At 36.0% G+C, this 22,895-nt stretch overlaps 4 protein-coding genes across 10 annotated transcripts in view; 1 reads left to right on the forward strand and 3 right to left on the reverse strand.

Annotated features, from left to right (window-relative positions):
- Positions 1–287, reverse strand: part of LOC105169405 (zinc finger CCCH domain-containing protein 3) — a 1,795-nt gene extending 1,508 nt beyond the window's left edge. Inside the window, exon 1 of the mRNA XM_020696189.1 lies at positions 1–287. This exon is cut by the window's left edge and continues 12 nt beyond it. Within this exon, the coding sequence (XP_020551848.1) occupies positions 1–112 (112 nt within the window). The 5' untranslated portion in view covers positions 113–287.
- Positions 901–9,526, reverse strand: LOC105168988 (shaggy-related protein kinase alpha). 3 transcript variants are annotated; one of them, XM_011089226.2, is made up of 13 exons: positions 9,346–9,526; positions 5,758–5,861; positions 5,557–5,649; positions 4,868–4,927; positions 4,485–4,757; positions 3,762–3,836; positions 2,995–3,051; positions 2,782–2,922; positions 2,594–2,644; positions 1,918–2,013; positions 1,755–1,838; positions 1,304–1,406; positions 901–1,212 (listed from the first exon to the last, which is right to left on the reverse strand). In XM_011089226.2, the coding sequence occupies exons 2-13, from the start codon at positions 5,806–5,808 to the stop codon at positions 1,130–1,132; spliced, it is 1,167 nt and encodes a 388-aa protein (XP_011087528.1). In that variant the 5' UTR covers positions 5,809–5,861; positions 9,346–9,526; the 3' UTR covers positions 901–1,129. The 3 variants fall into 3 exon arrangements, with proteins under 3 accessions (XP_011087528.1, XP_011087527.1, XP_011087526.1); XM_011089225.2 differs by having other exon boundaries at positions 5,758–5,884; XM_011089224.2 differs by having other exon boundaries at positions 5,758–5,916.
- Positions 10,152–15,380, reverse strand: LOC105168990 (putative RNA polymerase II subunit B1 CTD phosphatase RPAP2 homolog). 4 transcript variants are annotated; one of them, XM_011089229.2, is made up of 8 exons: positions 15,253–15,354; positions 14,914–15,006; positions 14,211–14,833; positions 13,443–14,081; positions 13,146–13,339; positions 12,787–13,050; positions 11,861–12,019; positions 10,152–10,957 (listed from the first exon to the last, which is right to left on the reverse strand). In XM_011089229.2, the coding sequence occupies exons 3-8, from the start codon at positions 14,815–14,817 to the stop codon at positions 10,853–10,855; spliced, it is 1,968 nt and encodes a 655-aa protein (XP_011087531.1). In that variant the 5' UTR covers positions 14,818–14,833; positions 14,914–15,006; positions 15,253–15,354; the 3' UTR covers positions 10,152–10,852. The 4 variants fall into 4 exon arrangements, with proteins under 4 accessions (XP_011087531.1, XP_011087533.1, XP_011087530.1 ...); XM_011089231.2 differs by having other exon boundaries at positions 14,914–14,972; positions 15,253–15,347; XM_011089228.2 differs by lacking the exon at positions 14,914–15,006 and having other exon boundaries at positions 13,443–14,045; positions 15,253–15,380.
- On the forward strand, positions 17,528–21,739 carry LOC105168991 (FACT complex subunit SPT16-like). 2 transcript variants are annotated; one of them, XM_020695635.1, is made up of 2 exons: positions 17,528–17,691; positions 18,153–21,739. In XM_020695635.1, exon 2 carries the CDS (start codon positions 18,295–18,297, stop codon positions 21,505–21,507), a length of 3,213 nt encoding a protein of 1,070 aa, XP_020551294.1. In that variant the 5' UTR covers positions 17,528–17,691; positions 18,153–18,294; the 3' UTR covers positions 21,508–21,739. The 2 variants fall into 2 exon arrangements, with proteins under 2 accessions (XP_020551294.1, XP_011087534.1); XM_011089232.1 differs by having other exon boundaries at positions 18,221–21,739.

The following is a 22,895-nucleotide window of genomic DNA, read 5'->3' on the forward strand; positions in this document are numbered from 1 at the left end:
AGAGAGCTTTGGCTCTCTGGTGGAGGACGCCTTGGAGGTGGCGCCGCCTCGCCGCGGGGGTGTCCTGAAATTGTTTGTCGCAGTAGTCGCAGTAGTATTTCCCCAAAGGCATTTTTTCTGAATGAAATTCGTAGTAGATGGTTTTTTATAGGTTTCGTTTGTGGAAGAGGAAAAGGCTAATTGTGGATTTTGAAGTCTGCACCCACCAATGTATTTATCGACAAAAGTATACCCAATTACCCCCTATAGCATCTTAGACTAACACCCACCTAAGAAGTTCTGTCTGTAATTTTACAAAAATTATGAGATGTTTGTGTTTTTAAATTTAATTTCAAGAGATATCAATATAATTTGTTTTAAGATAAACGATCATAACTGTTGTATACATAATATATATAATATATAAAAAACAAAATAAAAAATAAAATAAGATTTAAAATAAAAAATTCTACCCGTCTTACCTGAGATGTAAAATGAGAGCTCTCAGCAAGAAGATTCATGTGGTAAAATAGGACCTTCTATTTCAATAGTAAAATAATCAAACCAACATGCTTTCAATAATTGTGAGTCACATAATCTAAAAGAACCAAGTAACTGAGAGTAGCGGAAAAAGCAATAACCCCTGCACTTATTCCACCAGCAATGATCGTATCTCAAAATTCAGGAAAATATATACAAATCCAACCAAATCAAAAGTTTAATACACTTACCATATAAACAATCACTCTTCTAAAAGTGTACACCAACAAATAATAAGTATATTATACTTATTACATAATTAATACAATTTAAATTAAGAATTTTCCCAGAACTTGGACAGGACAATCATTAGTTGCATATGAGCTACAGACTCGTAACCCAAAAATAGAAAAGCGTCCCTACGGTAGAATATGGAAACAATGTAATGATAAGTTCATTTAGATAAATAGACATCATTATCTATATGAGATTACAATTCGCAGGCCATAAAAAAACAGCACAAACATAATATCCGCAATCAGTAAATAGCACTTCCCTTTATCTGCTATTACAAAAACAACACAATACTGATACAGAGCAACAGCAGAAGGAGAAGCGTGGCGATCGTGAAGTACAGGAAGATTAATGGTTATTTTGGTACTTGGAGGAATCATAATCCCAGAGAGGGGCAATGCTTCCTAGCATGCTCAGGAATCAACTTTGTCAGCGTCTCCTCCGGGACGTTCTTCAATTCTGAAAATAAGAACACAACAATTTGAAATGGTATTCTGTGCTAATGAGGACAACATGAGAGGTAAAAGGTTTCGTCCTAGAGAAAGTTTACCTTGAGGCTTGAAGTTGAACAACGGAGGAAGGGAACGACCATTTGGCAGACGGGTGTTTGGATCACGTAGCTCATTGAAAAAGGGATGGGTCAAGGCATCCAACTGTGGTGCAAATTGAGGAGTCAATTCTACTACAAAGCTCAGCACATATAACTCATGAAGGGTCATTGTTATAGACAGTACGACTACTAGAATCAGCAGCAACAGATCAAAAAATGCAAATCTGGAGAAGTTAATTCCAGGAAAACAATCACTTAGGCAGACTACTCCACATTCGAGTAGGATAGAGAAAACAATGTATTAAATACTAACAACTCATTTCAAAGAATATGCTTGTCAAATGGAGGAAAAGATATTGAAAAGGATCAAAAAGAAAATTTTTATCCCTCTCTCCATCTGCCCCATTCCCTATTAGACCTTCATTAAAACTTGTAAGACTTAAATACTTACAGCTGAGCAACGTAGATTAGGGGAGTACTGGAGCACTCTTGAAACAAGATCAATGGCTTCTGGAGGCATGCGCTTATGGAATATCTGGTAGATAAACAATACAATAAAACCAAATTACAAAGTGAACAGAGAAATCAATATAAACATAATTGCTTGCAAGTACCTTGTGCCAGGGATGAGCTTTTATTTCAGGAAATTTGAACTCGGTATAATTAGGATTCATGCATTTTATTTCCTCCCTGGTTGGAGTACCCAAAACCTGAGATAATCAGTTTGATCGTATTTAGGGGTAAAAAAATAATAGGAATGAACATGCCAAAGATGAGAAATGGACGCAACCTTGTCATTCCTGTAAACATAAAACAAGCTTTAGGCTTAATAGATACAACTAGCAAATACTTGTTTGACTTAATTCACAGACCTAAAAGTGAAAATGAACCGTATGAAATTGCAACATCTATAATTGATACTAGTGCGTAAAGGTCCCCCATAGACTCTGAAGATCTTCCCCCTCCCTTCTCAATTAATGATGGATATCTAAGGATTTGAGAAAAGAAAAATTGAAGAGATAGCTGAAGATCCAGACCGGCACCACCCTTCCCTTGATGAGCCAGGGGCTTAGAACAGGTTGGTACACAAGAACAGAAGCTAAGAAAGCCAGATAAATTAACATAGAAAAAAAGGAGTGCACAGTGATGAATGTAGGGGCACACCTGCATATGTGTGTGTGTGTGCGCTGATGTTTGGGTTAATTGTCCATGTGCATGTATGTACATGCTTTCCGCGTGAGTGTGTGTGTGTGTGTGTGTGTGAGAGAGAGAGAGAAAGAGAGAGAGAACCTTAATGATCTCGACAAGCTGATCCACTCCACTCTCACCAGGAAACAGAGGCTGACAAGGCAAAGGCCAAGAATAATGCATATGACGGTAAAAACTCCTTTCCCTATTGTATAATGAAACTAGTAGACTGAAAATGGGAAAGGAAAAGGAACACAGAGCACAACAACCACAATAATAACAATAACTACCTGCCCAAGAAGTAATTCAGCAATCACACATCCAGCAGACCAAATGTCAATGTTAGTTGTATACTCTGTTGCTCCAAAAATAAGTTCAGGTGCTCTATAATACCTAGAGCAGATATAAGAGATATTGGGCTCTCCCTTGACCTGCCAAAATTAAATTAACTTATCAACAGTTCCACTTGTTTAAAGGAAACTTGTCAGAAACATTTTGCATACCAAAACTTTAGCACTTCCAAAATCACATAGCTTAAGTTGGTGGGTATGTGGATTCACCTGCATAATGTCATTCTTCATTAGATAGAGAGAAAATTGGGTGAAAGCAGATCAAAAAGGCCCATTCAAGGAAATTGAAATCCATCACATGAAGCAGGTTATGTGCAAATCCCAGCCATTTTTAGGCAATTTTTACAAACACTTCCAGTCACAGACGAGATACAAGTGGTCCAGTTGGATCTTTTTTATTCCATCAATTAACGTCAAGTAGACTTTCTATTTTGGTTGCCGGAAAATTCACTTGGATGCATCTCTTAAGGGGGAATAAGCTAATGGAAGTGAATATCAAGTTAGAATTCTTTTTGAGCCCCACAGAGTAAATATTAGTTTTTTTAATATACTTCACATTTTTGGAAGACGATTAGAATGAAGAGGGAATTCATAGACCAGCATCTGAGCAAGAAACAATAACCTACAAAAAACTAGTGCTAAGAAAAAAAAAAGTTCATGATAATTTAGCATAAAACATTGAAGGATGGTGTAATACATTGGTGTACCACAATGCGGATTCGGAACATGGCTAAAACAGAAAATACTGAACAGATAGTTTTGATTAGCTAACCAGCATAAAGCATCTGAAAAATGTCCTACCTTGAGAATAGACTGTCCGTGGGTCAAAATCTAAGTGTATGCATGCTCAGGGTACCACACCTAACAAGTCAATCAAGAATTACGAAATGTAGTGAGCATGTAATGCAACACGAACATACCAACAAATTTTGAGGCTTTATGTCCCTGTGACATACTCCAAAACCAGAATGGATATAAGACAATGCTCTGAAGATCTGCCAAAAAGCAACATAATAGGTTATATATCCTAACAATATCAATCTCCAAGGTGCTCGCATTTATTGAACTAACATGAGTTTAGAACAAAAACGTATAGGGTTCCCAGAAATCAAACAGAATTGGAGTCCAACTCAGCAAACAATATCTCAAAATTGGCTATGTGGGATACATTCTAGGTAACATTCATGAAAATATTGTGATACCCCACGTCTCATGAACTAAGAACTAATAAAGTGAACATCCTATCATTTTTTGCCAAAAAAACTCAAGTGCATTCACCTGATACCCTTTTATGTTTGTACTTGGAGGTGATTCTCAAGTCTGACTGGTTTGCAGCACTGGGCATGACAATATGGTTGCTAGTTTAATTGTATCTTATCAGTTCATTTAGTTAACTTGGAATCAAAGAAAAATTTATGTAATATGTGAAGCATCCAATGTATTGAAAACAGAAAAAGCGATATATCATGTCTGAACAAAACCTTGAACAAGCTTCAGACTATATGAGGGCACCTAAATGCCATAACAAATTAATGGCACATTGCAAAAAATGTAAGAGAATACAACCAGCATCCACATTAACTTCTAAACATTAAAACTTTTGCAGATGGCAACTAAAAGTGAACCACAAATTAGCGATGTACCTGGTACGCATACAGCTTCACGTATATCAGCGGTAGCCTTTGGTTCAACTTATTATAATGTTTGATAACACGGTGAACAGTTTCAGGGACATATTCAAGTACCAAATTGAGATAAAGTTCATCCTCTTCAGTTGGTGAGAAGAAGCAATGCTTCAAGGACACAACATTTGGATGGTCGAGAAGACACATGGTCTGCAACTCTCGGTTCTTATACCTCTTGTCCTGGAGAACCTTTTTTATAGCAACTGTTTCACCGTTCTCTAAACATTTTGCCTAGCCAGAAAAGGGTAACAAATAATGTTCATTGCAGTTGTACTCACTAATAACATGCATGATATAGTTGTATCCAACCCTTGCAAAGTAAAAGCAATATATGATCTTACTTGGAACACTACTCCAAATGATCCATGTCCAACAACGCGTTCAGCCATGTAACTAATTGTCTGAAAATATCCCCCCAAAAAGGGAAAAGAGTGAAAGTTGATGAACTAAAATCTGAAGCTCAAGGGAGATTGTAAAAATGACATAAGATGGTAGTCATGGGAACAACTATATAACAATCATTCACCTAAACTTGCAGAGAGAGACATGTATCTTCTATGTCTTTAGAGTCAAAGTTAATGCATTCATGCAAAAGTTCCAGTTTGCATATATTGATCTATTGCATGTTAACCTTTTTCCTAAATTCAGAAATATTAAGCACAAAATCAAGATTAACCCTCTCTGGAGAGTCACGTCGTTTGTTGAGTTTTTTCTATTTATAGTCTTGTAAGTTGCTGGGTAACCGCTCTCAACAATCGAACAATATAACTCCTTTTGCAAAACAATATTGAGATCCATAAATAAACCCAAACAATAAGATAGTTGCCACTAGATACCCAGTCCTTTTACTCATAGTTTTTCTTATTATATACTTTTTATGAAGGTCTTTATTTCTAATTAACTTTATTTTTTTTTGTTTACTCTTATCTTTTTCAGTTCTTATTTACATTTTGGGAGTGATTGTTACAAGTAGGTAAGGACAACATCAGATAAAGAAAGTAGCAGTAGATGAAAGAAATTTGCATGTTACCTGCTTGGGCTGGCCATTTCTACCACCAATACTTGTCACTATTACATGGCCTGTCTCAGTCCCATTGCCATCCACAAGTGTTGCTTCTATATCCTATAAAATGAAATACTGTCAGACTTAATCCAAGCACAGTCAGGAGAAGATGAAAACCTCCAAGAGAAAACACTTGTCGGAACACAAGTATTTAGGCTATGCACATACCTTTTCATCTCGGATTTTCATGTCATTCATCTCGTCAGGCAAACTATCCATCCCAACAGCATGGCTGCTCGACTCCCTTAAACCAGAACTAGGTGCTGTACCCACTGAAGCCATTTGACAAAAATAACTAAAAGATTGTAACCTCAGTAAGTCATACACCTAAGGAAACCAAAAATACAATGTTAACGCCTGACTACAAAAATCAGAATTTATATAAATTATTTCTTATCAAACTAAGTTGAAATTACCAAAACAACCATTTAGATAAATTAAGTGTAGTTATTATGGCAGAACGCATAGATCACTGGCAGTGGGTAGAGTTCTAAACTATAAAAATCTCTAGTATGATTGATGGATCCATGAAGAATTGAAGGAAAGCTACCACATCCGTAATAGCATCACTATAAGTTCACATAACAGGGGTTGCCTATGCACCAAGCACCACTTATACTGCCTAAATAATGAACAAATCAACAAATAGCCTCCAAATCCATGAAGAATTGAAGGAAAGTTGGCACAAAATCCTCGCTATAAAATTCACAAAATAGAGTTTGCCAAGACACTACTTAGTCTGCTAGGTAATAACAGTTCAATAAATGTGCCCACCATCATACATGTCGTAAGATCATTTACTTTTTTAAACCAAGAATAAGAAAAATAGTAATCACCTATATGTTAATTTATATACCACGTCCATAATGAGATAAGTACACATAACAAGAATCACAAATAGGATTTAGATGACATAATTCGTCATTATGTCAGATTCAAAAGAAGAAATACATGAAAATACCACATTTCTATTACCATAGATATCCCATTCCAGATGCCAATAAATGACATATATAGTTACTGATATATAATTACAATTGATAACATTCTTCTGTAAGAAAAGAAAGTAATTTGATCACTACAAGTCGTATAACGTAGGATTAAGCAAATAGAGAAAAATGCACAACCATGCTAATAAATATGGCCAGAGCTACAAGAATCAATACCAGAAAGTAAAGAAGTAGAGGGATCAAAACAATGTGATACCACACTAGAAATAACCACTAGAACTAAGGAGTTCATTGCAATACCACCTTTGCTTATCTAGGAAATGAAAAAATGGAAAAGTAAACCTTTCACACAGGTACAGAAAATTATCCAAATTTTATTGTGTTCTTGTAAATGAAAATAGAGGGTAACCTTCTTGAACATTTTCAAAGAAGTTAAAAAAATAACGAAGCCGACAACATAAATGACACCAGCAATTGGAGACTGAATGTAGATAATCTACAACAAAATTAAAAGTCAAGAGAAACACATTGCATGGGGAAAAAAAAGGAGCTCGTTTTACTGCTGTTGCTTACATTTTATGTAAAGAAATCCATAATGTGCAGACTCTACCCAAGAACTGACATTTTCGCAGAGATAATTATGCATTCAATAGAATGTCATAACTAGTTTAACTAGTTTTTTCGCAATAATTAAGGAAGCAACCACAAAATGGTGGGAAGTAAATCAACATAAGATTATGAGAATCTAACTAAAATGTGATGAAAGAAAAGTTCAATTTTGAGGAAAAACAACATTAGTGGTAGTAATCTAGAAAAATGCATGCAATATCCTAGGTCATAAAGCATTAATTCAAGAGCATCAAAATGAAAACAATTAAGGGTAAATTACAGCCACCCTTCGTTGAAGTTTAGCATAATTACAAATACCGTTGTCGTTTAGAAAATTATAAATACCCGTCGATTTTAACATTTGTCTAATAACGAGCCCATTCCGTTAGCCTCCATCTGGTTTCCATCCAATTTTGTGGTGAACTGACCAACATAACCTTTTGGGTTACGAATTATTATTTTATATACTTTTTAGAATTTTCTAAAATATTTTTATGGACAAATATGCCCTATGGATTATTTACTTTACCCACCCTCAACTTTTTTTACATTTTTTCAAACATTTAAAAGATTCAACAAGGGTAAAGCTGTATTTTCCACTACATAATTATTTTCCTTTTGAGGCGGTATTTATAATTTCCCAAACAATGAAGGGATGTAGGTAATTATGTCAAATCTCAAAAGAGGTAGTTTTAATTTACCCAAAAATTAAATAAAGGGGAGTACCTTAGAGGAACAATAAGAAACCATATAAATCTGTAGATTTTTTGCATTGTCCAATTTTGAAGGTATTTCGGAAGACACATCTTAAATCATGACATTTTCTTGTTGTAGATTCTAGGGCTCTGCGGAAGTAATGAAGTTAAGATATTATGGAAATCAGTTGTTTTTACTATAACTTAGTGCACCTGGTTAGAAAGAATGCGCATATCTTTAGAGACTATTACTCACTAATAGTTGCATTTGGCTGAAGTTGCAACTTGCCACTCTTCGATACTGGCTCTAGGTCTATCTACGGTTCTACTTTGCCAGACTTGCAAAGAAATTGGCAAGACAACTTTAATGAATCATTTTTCATGCATTTTGTTTTTTTTTTTTTGGAGAACTTGTGTCCTCTTCCTTGTAACCTCTCTATCATTCTTAATGAAATTCATTTTTTAAGATCAGAAAATATATAGTTGATCATCCGAAATTCCATGGCTTCAATAAGAGTGCTACTATATCAACCAAAAGCACTTATTTGACCACTCATGACCCATGCAGGTTGGATTAATTAAGTTAGACTCATGAGATCTTAGTTAGCTTCAAATTCTGATATTAGCAACCGTGGATTCCATATGACGTTAGGCCTTGGCTGTACAATGATGTGACACCATATTAAATGGAAGATCTTAACTCCACAGGGGTCCTAACATTTAAGCTGCAGATTGATGTTTGGAAGTTGGAACATAAACAACCAGGTTCACACAAATATGCAATCCACAGATTCTGTGTAAAACCTGTAAATCCTAGGATATGTGGATGACCCATCGGAAGCCAATAGTACCAACATAGGAAGCATTAATCATCCTAAATAGCTCAAAAACAACAATCGAGTTATCAAACTTAGACTGCACCATTGTCCGGGTAAGTCCATTTTTCTTCTCCTTTACACCTGAAACACCTTCATGTGGCAAATAGTAAGCCCCTCAACCATGTGTCCATAACTAGTTCTTCTGCCCTTCCAAAAACTACATATATAAGTTTTTGATGAATTCATTCAATATGAGATAACCTATATGAAGAGGCATTATGAAGAAACACCCAGCACAAATACCAAAGAGCAAGAAAATAGAACACTCAAGAGAACCTAAAAATGCAGAACAAAATTAACATATTTCCAATCATCACAGAGCCATATAGTCAGGATAGCATCACCAAATATCAAACGAGATGCATCTAATGAAGCGAAAACGCAAGAAATCCAGCTCAGGATACAAAATAAACAAACAATTACTAAGAAGAAACACCCCACAATTTTACCATACAAATTCAGCAAAGCGATCCTCGGTCCACGCCAGCCAACCCCCCCACCTTCCGCCCCAAATACAAAAAAATCCTAATAATATTCACAAATACACACAAACCATTGAAAAAGAAAAAAAAAACTGGAAATTTTTGAAATTTGTGAACATTAACTTAAAAAACAAAAACTCACCACGAAATCACAATGCTGGCAATGATACTGAGAACGCACCGATAATCATCGGTGACTGACTTTGATGATGAATTTGTGGCATCAGTTACATGACACCACCATCCATAGAAGGAGAGAAATGAAGAGCAATTTAGAGAGAATAAAAAGAAAGAAAACGAGGGAAATCTAAAGAGATACAGAGAGAGAAAAGAGAGGAGAGAGAAACATGGTACGCTTTCCATTTTTATATTCTTTTACGTTTTCTACGTTATTTTATTTTAATAATTTAAATATTATCAATAAGTACATTTTTGGTTTATTAGTTCCAAATATACCCAAATATTTATATAATCTCTCACTTTTGTAACTCCAGCAACCAACAAATAATTTAGACTAAAATGCATTTTACTCCTATTATTTTATTGAAAAAGTTAAAAAAAAAAAACTCTATATTTTCAATATATACTAAAATTATATCATTTTAATTAAAACAATAGAAGTATTAATATAAGCAAATAGTACAATGTAAATATACACCGATAGTTTCAAATGTTTTTTAAAATTATTGTTTAAACGCCATAACTTTTTCTTTTATCACCACCATTTTCTGCCGGAATCTCTATTATAATTTAAAATTACAGTTATTGAATAATGACTATTTCTAACACTAAATTAATTTATTATTACTCGTGTTATTATTTAGAACTAACATAAAAATCCCATTATATCGCACATATGCCTTATAATTCCTCGAGAAGTATGAGAAATAATTTGAGCTTAATACTAATGATCCACTGCAATTGAATATATCGAAGTGGACTATCATGTCTTATAATCTATTTGCAATTGACCACTTCTTTTATATTTAAAAACACTTGATTATTTGAAATGGGCTAACAAAAAAGCTGTCATGTCTGGATTATGAGCTTCCATGAAAATGACTATACAGCCAACTTTCATACTTAAGAGATATTTCTAATCGGTACTTGTAGAATTATGGATATCTATTTGGCACAATTACTGTACATGGAAATCCAGTCCAGTGCCAATTGGCAACTCTGCATTATCTTAAGGCTTCAAAAAACCCCGACGGTCAGGACCCTCCGAACAAGGCATAGCTAGCATCCAAGGAACCTAATAGGTCATGTCAACCCACTTCATCTTCATCATCTTCAACACACAATTTCCATTTTATAATAGGTCTTCTACATATCGGTGTGTTTGCATTGCTTTGCACTTGGCGCCTTTCGCATGCAAGGGGGCAGAGTGGGAAGCTCTGAAGGCTGGCTTTCTAAACTTTATACATAAGGCAGATCGTAAAAGACCCACTTCCACAATTTATTGAACTTCAATCTTGAATCAAGACGAGCCTACCAAATGAGGGGAAACTGGTCGTACCGAAGAAAACCTCAGTTGCAAAAACTGTCCACAGTTCATCTTGCACATTTCCCATGTGAAGTCATAACTGCAGGGGAAGATCTATCTGCTTGCATGATAGGCAAGCATTAAGAATATGGTGATTAGCTGCTTACCCTCCACTTTGAGTTGAGAATTGAGGCACTCGGCCAAGTGGAATGATCAGATCCTTCATGATCTCAAATTCTTCAGCGCTAATCTGAGCACCCTCAAGGACCTAATTATCCATAATAACAATGTTGTAATACCGATCACGAAAGTGAAATGCCAAACAAGACTAGCATAGCAGATAATGCTGAATTTGTAAAATGCTGCACTAAGTATGATTTTTTCCTTTTTCTTTTAGACTATTGAGTAAATATGATTCTAATGCAAATGTCACTAATTTATGTGGCAGTGTTGACGATGGAGAATGCAAACAATAACAAGTGGTGGCAGAAAAAAGAGTACATGAAACCTATTTCTGGAAAAGGTGATGTGGAAATAAAACCATACTTAGTTGGAAACAGGGAGATGCTAAAGTGCTACAGCTTATAAGCACGATACAAAGATAATAGGACCTTCAGCTCAGCTACTCTATTCAGCAGGGTAAATGTTTAATCCCTTGAGTATTTTAACCACTAATGTTGGTCAGATGATAGAAGGATGTTAGATCTTTGTGTTCTCATTCCCCACCTCATTTCTTCTTTATGATTCAAATCTTAACATGATAATACCTATAATGAAACGTCTGGAACCAAAGACAATTTAGTTGGTGATAATGCCTCACCACAGCCTAGGCTGATTGGCTACAAATACTATACATGTTGCTTTTAAAATATCAGCAAAGCAGCCAGAAATCCGGTGTTGTGCTGGACTGTTCTTATCCAGGCACTACATAAAAGTAACACGCTTATATTGATGCTTTTTATTTATGTTCTGACTCCAGAGCTAAAGCCAAGCAAGTAACTAACAAGTCTTACCATTCCAGGAATTAACACAATATAAGATTAAGTCTAAAGGTACCTTCAGAGAATCAACTTCGCGAAACGCTGAAGAGACCTCATGGACATGCAAATGCATGGACTTGAACAGGCTATTTTTACAAGCAGAAAAACACAAATGAACTTCAGTGCCTCACCTTGGGAAGCAGAATTCTCCTACCCATCAAGTATGGTGTGAGTGCAGGAATCCTACTGACAGAAAGAGCATCAAGAAACAAAAGAACAATAACTTGCCACTGCTTCATCCTAAATGCGGGAAGCGGATCAATGAAAGACATTGTATCCAGTAAGCGTCCCTGCAAAATAAAAAATAATAATAATATAATTGAGAACAAATAAATATACCTAATCAAGAAAACAAGACAGGTTAGCATGAAAGAATTCTTCCAATATTATCCCTGTGGGAGTAGGGTTTCTTTGTTAATACAATAGCTAAGGATAATAGACCTCCATGAATCCACATATAAGTTCCATAAGTTTGTATATCTCATCACAGAAAATAGAATGAAAAGCAAATTCTAGAATAGCGAGACTTCATACAAGTAGAAGAGCTATGTTCGAGGGACTTCTGCACCACCCACCCACCCCCCGCGGGCACCCCCCTCCCCCAGCAAAAAAAATAGAAAAGAGAAAAAAACACAGATACACCAAAGAAAAGTCTCCTCTCTCCCTCTTTCTCTTTCTGAATGTGTGTGTGGGTGTATCTCTCTATCATATTCTACATTTACAGCTTTCTTTCAAAATTCTTTCCCTTTTCTTTTCATGTTCTATCGAATTAGCTCAAAATTTGACAGTTTACACTTGTGATTAAATACAAGTATGTTTTTCCACATACTTTTTGCAGATAAAGTCAAGTTGTTCCAAATTACGAAGCAAAAAACTATAAACAAAAGGTTGGTCTTCCAGGGTGGTCATAGACATGTCATATTGGAAATGTAAAAGACCAAATACTAAATTGCAAGGCGCAGTTCAATTACTCCTCACTAACATACGTAAAAATCCAAAAGCATGACCAACTACACAAAACAGATTTACTTTCTGCATTAAGATCTCCAAAACATACCATTCCTTGTTCAATTGTTGACATTGGTATGGGAAGCCTGAGCTCAGCAACAAGTCCTGGCAAGGCTCGAGCAAGGCAGCCAGCAAGAGTTTGCTTAATTTCAGAGGAACGCCCATCGGGCATAACTACTTTGTGCGGATACTCCCTCCCATTGACAGATATGTATTCCTCATGAAAACTTTCTTCCTTTCCATATATATAAGCTAAAGAGGATGATGTTATCCAGGCAAAGAGTGCCATGAACATTGTTGAAAAAGGTGATAACTGAAGTAAAGTCAAATGGAGATTGCCGGTTGGAAATCATTGAGACAGAAAATACAACTGAAGACATGAAATAGCTTATAGTTAAAAGAACTTACTGTTAAGCTAAACCCCTCTGGTGGACTATCATACCAAGAATCCTCAGAATCAAACAGATCAGCATTCGAGAATCCTGGTTTTGGAGGCCACTTTAGTAGAACTGGGTCCGTATCCGTAACATCACCAATCTCTTCATGCTTAGCTTCATCCACTTCATGTGGAGGTGGCAATATTATTACACCTGCCTCAGAAACTGGGTACATACAACAACATGAGAACCTAAATGGACAATAATCTCGAGTAACAATGATATATTACATTTGAAAACTGGTCCAAACCCAAAGTGGACTTCATACCAGCATCAGATACATCATGTTGTCCTGTTGCAACAGCTTCTGCAGCCTGGCTTAAAGCCCTTGCACAAGCTTCAGCAGATGCAATTCTATATGACTCATCGCCCACTTCCTGGTCTGCAGAATGAGATGTCACCAAAGCTCCTTTCCCATCTTTTACTTCTCTAAACTCACAAAGATTTTGCCCATCACCATCAGTTTTCGCATCAGCCCAGGTAACAGAACGTGTTGCTTTCTTCGAATCTGAAGTCTTCAAGGAAGACTTCAGGATAGTAGCACCAGATGCACATTCCTTTCCCAAGCGATGTCCATTTTCTTCCTTGGTGAGATCATTTTGGCTCGGACCAGCAGCAGCTTCTAGTATACTAAGCTTGTCATCTGTTTTAGTTACATGTTTATGTTTATCGGACTTCTTGGATTTTGTTTCCTGAACGTTTGGCAAAGGAGCATCTGGCTTTTCCATTTGGTTGCCTTGACTATTCACATCATTAATACTAACTTTTCCTTTTGATTCTTTATCCTTCACAAGGGGAACAGACTTTGAAATGCTGTACTCATCTTGAGTAATAATAGTACTTGTGAAGTTCAAGTCACTAGATAGAATGTCTGCAACATCAGGTGGATCATGCTTATATTCAGATTCTGTAACATGCACATCGACAGGGTGGTAAACCGACCAGAAACTGGTTTATCGTGAATGACATTTTAAAGATGACAAAGATATTGACAAGAATACAAAATAAAAAGATTACATCCAAGCACACAACTTACCAACTTGTTCCTGTCTTGCACCTTTCTTAAGATTACTTGATTGTTTGGGTTTCAAATTCCGCTCATTCCTTGGAACATATCCATCAATTGCATTTGAGGGACCAATCCACTCCTCCAAAGACACTTCCCCAGCTTCTGTATCTGTTTTCTCCTCAATCTTCAACTCAGACAATCCTAAATCTCCATTGCCCATATCAACAGCAGAGTCCAAACTTAACCCATCAAACAGCTTCAGAACTTCATTAAGTGTTGCTGGATTCAGAGATGAGGATCTCTCCTCCTGCAAACTTGCGGCAAATGCCCGGCTATTTATCAAACAACTACTCGAGCAGTACAAGTAAGTTTCTTGAAGGTCATAAACTTTATGCTCCTTTAATGAGATGCGATATCGCCCCTTCCGAGGTCTCTCAGAAGGTAAAGAGTTGCTACAGAGTGGGTAACCACACATGTTGATAATCGTGCGCTCGGTCACCACATCTTGGTAGTCACTCCTACATATCAATGAACCAGCAGCTGATAGCTGGTTCTCATTGTTGATTCCTTCAAGAAGAGAAAGTTGAAGCTTATGAACTGCATCCTTCACCGTCAATACCTCATCCTTCTTCATCTCCAAATTTGAGTTCCTGGGCCAAGCACTAAACAATGAGTACAATAATTTCTCATCAAAGGAATCTTGAAAATATCATTTGATGATAGCATTTACCGAACTCAATTTGCATTTGGTAAAACAGAATTGCTGAGCAAACTGGACTTCTTACTCCACTACAATTGCCCAAATTTTAACGCATCAATTTCTCTACCATCACAGCATGAAAATTAACTCGTGACATTAAATAATTACAACAAATTACATCATAATTAAGTATTCAACAATTTACCAAAGTTTTAAAGGAACAAAAAATACACACACAAAGAAAAAAGAATAAATAAAATGTGGAACAGTGATTTTTGACATAAAAGAAAAGAAAAATGAGGGGAAAACAGAAGAGAATTAAAACAGCGTAGGCAACATACGGGAAGAAAGAAGAGAAGAATCCATTACCTGACGATGTTGAAGAAGATCGTCGCAACTGGAAGAAGAGAGAAGAGTAGGGTTTTCTCGTTCAGTTTTCGGCTTTTATTTTTTTTCCTTATTATTATAAATAAATCACAAATCATTTTTCTTTTGATATAATTAATTTCAGGGCTCGGCGCGGGCCTTTTATGCTTTACCCACACGCGCCATATCGCGTCTGGGCGCACCGGAAAAAGCGCCTATCGACCACCATTGCTGGTAAATGGCGTACTGTTCGCAAATATGCATTGAATATCCTCTGGATATAAAGCGCCAGGAGCAAAATGATCATAAGTTATTTCTGCATAGTTCGAAAAGATTGTGAGATTTAAGTTTAGGGATGGAAAGTTTATTATTAATTATATATTGATATGTGTAATTTATTTATTTTTATTAATATTATATTTTATAAAATATTAATTTGTATTGTCAGATATTAAATTGAAATATTTAAAACAATTCAAATCATATTTTGCCGATATATGAAACAAATATTAATAATTATATTGATTAACCAGTAAAGACGTAAAATTCAATAAAATTCAATATATTTTGCCGATATATTGATTAACAAATAAAGATACAAGCAAGCAAGAGAATATTGAAAATAATTTCAAATTTTTCTCTACTGAATTCAAGATGATCCACAACTTTCAACACAAAAGTAAAAGCCATCATCCACAAATTCCATAATTAATTTGTGATTGTGGTGCTGAACTCATAAAATAATATTATTGAAGCATAAGTCAAACTTGACGGATGATTGAGGCATTGATTCAACTAGGCCTGTCAATTGGTAGGGCCTTGCCCTTCCCAGGCCCATAGGCTAAGAATACCCAATGCAGTAAATAATATATAGGTCAGACTCGGGTTTTTCAGGTCCACTCCGTACTGACCCATTTTTTTTTTCTTTTTTAATATAGTACATTGTATATATCTATTGGAGACATAAATATTATCTTTCCTTTTAATCTTTGCACAATTGTTTAAGCAACATGTGCAATTCAAACCAATTTGTTGAAACATCCCATTGAAATGTTACACTCAAATCCCAAAAATTTCATCCTACTATTATTTATTTATATAAGTATCGCAACCCTACACTTTGAAAACGAAAAACATAGTTGACATAGTTTTGACAACAATAAACATCCATAATATGCTTTAAGGGGCCACCAACCCTATTTATTCCATCACCCATGCAGAACCAGAGACTCAACTAAATAATAATGTTTTCAGAGTTTTGACAATTAACTTATGATATCCTTAAATCAATCCCGGGATAGTGTTGTTTCTTCAAATCGGTATTATATGACAATAGCCTCATAAAATCAAATGGAAGAAGACTGTAGCTGAGACCTAAAGTGAAAAAAAAAAGTATGTTACTTTTTCAAGGGCTAAACAAATAGTTCACATAAATAATAATAACTCTAGAAACAAAAGATGATAAAGTCATCAATGAGGTACAAGTACACAGACCAACTCAATCTTATCATGGATAATCTATTGACAAATAAATATTCCATTTTCACATGTGAGTTCTCACATGGTAGCAGACATTACAATGACTATTGGATGTGACTTTTCATGTGAATTTATATTTTTTAGTAAATATAATATCAATATATATTTTATTTTTATTTAACTATAATAATTATTATTAAACAATAAAGTATGTGTTTTTGTCTTTTTCCAATATCAAAAAAAATTAAATAGTAAAATAAAATTTTTTAAATCCCAAAAAAATAAAATGTGTGTGTGTGTGGGAGAGAGAGAGACTGAAAAAGAAAGGGAGAACTGAGGAGAATGTGTGAATGAATGAATGTGGATATATTTGTCTTATAATATATTAACTTTATATACGTAATAAGATCATATAAAAAAGTTAACTTCCTAATTTTTTTTAAAGAGTTTATAAATTTCAAAATATCTTATTTTAAAATTTTATAATTTTTTAAAAAAATTTATCAAATACTTTATTAAAATTTGTAAACTCTCTAATATCTTATAAAATATTTTAAAAAGTTTATAATTTAGCAAAATATCCTCTTAATTGGATATTAAAATTTTCCTGTAATTGGAAAAAGGAAAAAGAAAGAAAAATGAAGGTTAGAGAGAGAAAGGTCAGGTATCCAACAAGAGAAAGAGAGAGAGATCGAACAGGCCTTACAAGCTGAGACACGTGGATTCCGTAATTTGGCCGAACATAAAGGGCAATTCAAGTAATTATGCAAACCTATATCACGCCAGACCCCAGAAATATCTGAATCTCCCCTTTCTTATCGAAAGGAAAAAAGGGAAGAAAAATGGGGGAAAAAATCAATGTGATCTATCATTAATCACTTTACTAAATTAGGTTTTAGCATAATTAACCTCGCAATTAAGCTTTCCTAGCTGATCGATCTTCGCTGAAAGGACTTGAGTGTTGTAAGTTTTGATTCATCTCCTTTCTGCTTTCCCTTTTTTTTTTTTTAAGTTCTAAATTAAGGGCTCTTTATGTTGTGGTTCATCGGAAGTCAAAGTGGAATTGCTTCAATCTCTCTTTTTTTTTTTTTCCTTTTTTGGATAAGAAATGTTGGTAATCCTGGAAACTTCATCTAGTAAAGGAAAAGCAGTCTGATTTGAGTTTTATTCATTTATTTGTTTTTTTTCATTGTTTGAGTGTATTTTTTTAACTTTTCTTTGGCTACTGATTTGTGTTGTAAATTATTGTATTTTAGATTCTCAGTAAAAGTGGTTGCTGCTAAGTTAAAGTATGATGTTTTCATGTGAATCGGTGCTCTAATAGTTATAATTCTTAGTTAGCTGTAGAAATTTATAGGTGAACGGAGCTTCTCAGTTGTGTAATTCTGCTAGATATTTTCTGACCAGAAAGATGTTTAATTCAGGTGGACCTCAATTTTCGAGGGATAGAACTGGAGAGTACTGATGAAACATGTTTCTTGTTTTCTGACAGCTTAATTTGCTGATCAGTGATTTCAGTTTCCACGATAACAAGACCACAAGGGGTCTATATTTTTGTTATTTTCAATGGCTGATCACCGAAATGTCAAAGGTAACACTAATAATGCCAAGGCGTCAGGAAGTGCGGCCAATTCTTACACAATCAATCTTGAAAACTTCAGCAAACGGTTAAAGATGTTGTACTCGCACTGGAGTGAGTTCAAGAATGACCTATGGGCTGGTTCTGAGGTTCTTGCGGTAGCAACTCCTCCACCATCAGAGGATCTGCGGTACCTGAAGTCATCGGCCTTGAATATATGGTTGATTGGTTACGAGTTTCCAGACACAATTATGGTGTTCATGCAGAAAGAGATCCATTTTGTCTGTAGCCAAAAGAAGGTGTCATTACTAGAAGTTGTGAAAAAACCTGCCAAAGATGCCGTAGGAGTGGAAATCACAATGCATGTGAAAGCCAAAAATGATAATGGGACAGCGTTAATGGATAGTATATTTAAAGCTGTCCGTGCAGAGTCACGGTTGAATGGCCATGATACCCCTGTTTTTGGATACATAGCTAGAGAGGCTCCTGAAGGTAATCTTCTTGAGCTGTGGGATGAGAAGCTGAAGAGTGAAAATTTTCATCTTGCTGATGTGACTAATGGGTTCTCGGACCTGTTTGCTGTGAAAGATACTGCTGAGATTACGAATGTGAAGAAGGCTGCTTACTTGACTTCATCAGTTATGAAATATTTTGTGGTGCCGAAGCTGGAAAAGATTATTGATGAAGAGAAGAAGGTATCTCATTCTTCCTTAATGGATGACACAGAAAAGGTCATACTTGAACCTGCAAAGATAAAGGTGAAGCTGAAAGCTGACAATGTTGATATCTGCTACCCACCAATTTTTCAGAGTGGAGGAGTATTTGATCTGAAACCAAGTGCATCAAGCAATGATGACAATCTATTCTATGATTCAACAAGCGTGATCATATGTGCCATAGGATCTCGTTACAACAGCTACTGCTCAAATGTAGCTAGGACATTTCTGATTGATGCCAACTCATTGCAGAGCAAGGCCTATGAAGTCCTCCTGAAGGCCCATGATGCAGCAATTGCTACCTTGAAGCCAGGAAATAAGGCTGGTGATGTCTATCTAGCAGCCCTCTCAGTAGTTGAAAAGGAGGCACCTGAATTGGCTCCCAACTTAACCAAATCTGCAGGAACTGGAATTGGCCTTGAATTCCGTGAGTCAGGCCTCAGTCTAAATGGCAAAAATGACAGGATACTGAAGACTGGCATGGTCTTCAACGTGTCTCTTGGGTTTCAGAATTTGCAAACTGAGACAAAGAATCCAAAAACACAAAAGTTCTCTGTTTTGCTTGCTGACACGGTTATCATTGGTGAAAGTGCTCCGGAAGTGGTGACTTCTACAAGTTCAAAAGCTGTGAAGGATGTGGCATATTCATTTAACGAAGATGGAGAAGAAGAAGAGCCTCCAAAAGTCAAATCTACACCTAATGTTTCTGATACATTCTCATCCAAGGCAAATCTCAGATCTGTCAACCATGAGATGTCAAAGGAGGAGTTAAGGAGGCAGCACCAGGCAGCACTGGCTCGCCGGAAGAATGAAGAAACTGCAAGGAGACTTGCTGGTGGTGGTTCTGAAGGGTCAAATAACGGTCCTGTAAAACCCTCAGGTGAGCTGATTGCATATAAGAATGTCAATGATTTACCTCCTCCGAGGGATTTTATGATTCAGGTTGACCAGAAGAATGAGGCCATCCTGTTGCCCATCTATGGAAAGATGGTGCCTTTCCACATTGCCACTGTGAAGACTGTGTCCAGTCAGCAGGATACCAGTCGTACATGCTATATTCGGATTATCTTTAATGTGCCTGGCGCCCCTTTTAGTCAACATGACCCAAACTTGCAGAAGTTTCATGATTCTATTTATGTTAAAGAAGTTTCATTCCACTCCAAGGACCCAAGGCATATTAGTGAAGTTGTTCAATTAATTAAGACCCTTCGCAGGCAGGTCGCATCCCGTGAGTCAGAGAAGGCTGAGAGAGCAACTTTGGTTACACAAGAAAAACTCCAACTTGCTGGAGCAAAGTTTAAGCCAATTAGGTTATCAGACTTGTGGATCCGTCCAGTATTTGGTGGCCGTGGAAGAAAGCTCAGTGGTACCTTAGAGGCTCATACAAATGGGTTCCGTTATGCAACATCAAGACAGGATGAACGGGTGGATATCATGTTTGCAAACGTCAAACATGCATTCTTCCAGCCAGCAGAGAAGGAAATGATCACTCTCTTGCATTTCCATCTGCACAACCACATAATGGTTGGAAACAAGAAAACCAAGGATGTTCAGTTTTATGTTGAAGTCATGGATGTGGTACAGACAATTGGAGGTGGAAAGAGGTCTGCCTATGACCCCGACGAGATTGAAGAGGAGCAGCGCGAAAGAGATAGAAAGAACAAGATTAGCTTGGATTTTCAGAACTTTGTGAACAGAGTGAATGATCTTTGGGGACAACCTCAATTTAAACCACTGGATTTGGAGTTTGATCAGCCACTGAGAGAACTTGGCTTCCATGGGGTGCCACACAAATCATCTGCATTCATAGTCCCAACATCGAGCTGCCTTGTTGAGCTCATAGAGACACCCTTTGTGGTAATTACTTTGAGTGAGATTGAAATAGTTAATTTGGAGAGAGTTGGTCTTGGTCAGAAGAATTTTGACATGACTATTGTATTTAAGGACTTCAAGAGAGATGTAATGCGGATTGATTCAATCCCTACATCATCGCTAGATGGCATCAAGGAGTGGCTTGATACAACAGATCTCAAGTATTACGAGAGTAGGCTAAATCTTAACTGGAGGCAGATATTAAAAACAATCACCGATGACCCCGAGCAATTCATAGAGGATGGTGGATGGGAATTTTTGAACTTGGAGGCCAGTGATTCAGATTCTGAGAATTCTCAGGAGTCAGATCAAGGATACGTTCCTTCAGATGTACAATCTGACTCCGGCTCAGATGATGAGGATGATGACAGTGAGTCACTAGTGGAGTCGGAGGATGATGAGGAAGATGATTCTGATGAAGATTCTGAAGAAGATGAAGGGAAAACCTGGGAGGAGTTGGAGAGAGAAGCTAGTAATGCAGATAGAGAGAAGGGAAATGAATCAGATAGTGAGGAGGACAGAAAAAGAAGGAAAATGAAGGCATTGGGGAAATCTCGGCCACCAGAAAGGAGACCTGGAGGCAGCCTTCCTAAGAAGGCCAGATTTAGGTAAAAGAACGACAGAGGATCAAATGCTGCTATAAATCTCTGTAATAGGTAATATGTGGTTCATTTGTTTGATCTCTATGGTATTAAACAGAACATGCATTCCTCTGTTATTGAGTTTAATTACAAACTTATGAACTTTATATTCCTATGTTATGGGAGGATGTGAATCTTTTCACCTCCAGATCATTGTACCTTATCCATGTTACCATTTATAATTCAGTTAATATTTTTTTTTTCCTGTGTCTGTCAATCTGATGATTACAAGAACTACATATAGTGGGATCTGAGATGTTTTAGTCCGGAAGTATCAGACTATGTATACATTACAAGTTAAGAACTTCCGCATTTAGTGTGCCACTGAATAATACCAGCTTTCAAAATACTCTGTCTTCCTTGTATGTGACATATATTAAAATGCATGTCTTAATCCATGATGTTTTCGGTTGTGTATATTGATTAATAACCAGGTTTGAGTTGTGAATGAGAATTCATGACTCATACATGGATTCTGAAATTTCAGAAATCCAATATGCTTGGCATAAAAATGCAGTTATGATGGGCAGGGGAACAACACAACTTGGACCATTCTACTTGTTACCAAAGGTCCATGCTAATCCATTCTACCTCCACAACTTGGACCATTCTACCAGAAAGTTGGTTAGTAATCACAGCAACATTGTGTAACCAAGGGTCCATGCTAATCCATCATCCATGCGGTATGCCTGGCCAACCATTTTAATAAGCAGCCTCTCATCACTCAAAGGCTTCGTTTGGCTCGTGCAATTATACACGATAGGACTCACTCTCATGCATAATTCGTTCTTTGATACATGTAAGTGCAATTATACAAAACAGAACTCACTCTCATGCATAATTCGTTCCTTGACACATGTAATAAGAGCCCGTCACAAAACAAAGTTGTAGTATACCAATTTATGGTAGTGTGATTATGAATCCCATCTCTAAACCACAATCCCACTTATCTTGCTAATACAAAAAAAAATATTATTAAATGAAGTATGTACAAATTGATCAATATCAATGATAATATATTTTAAATATTTAATCTTGTAATATTGCATTTATTTCATATGCTTATTTCTCGCTAAGGGGCTAATATTTATGTTTGTGCATTATGAAACAATATTTTCACAATAATAACAAATTGAGTATGAAAAGAATTAAGTTTTTAATATTCATTTTTTTCACGAATACAAATCAACTAAGAAATTAGAAACAATAAAAGATGAGCTATGAAATACTCATATGTTTTTCAATAAGATAAAATTTGAGTTACAAAATAAATATGAAATATAAAAAAAATGTGTTGTGAGTCAACAAATATAGCATAATTGTATTAGTATGTCATGAATTTGGATTTTACCATAAAAC

Source organism: Sesamum indicum, linkage group LG8 (genome assembly GCF_000512975.1).
Source record: "Sesamum indicum cultivar Zhongzhi No. 13 linkage group LG8, S_indicum_v1.0, whole genome shotgun sequence".
NCBI classification, from domain to species: domain Eukaryota; kingdom Viridiplantae; phylum Streptophyta; class Magnoliopsida; order Lamiales; family Pedaliaceae; genus Sesamum; species Sesamum indicum.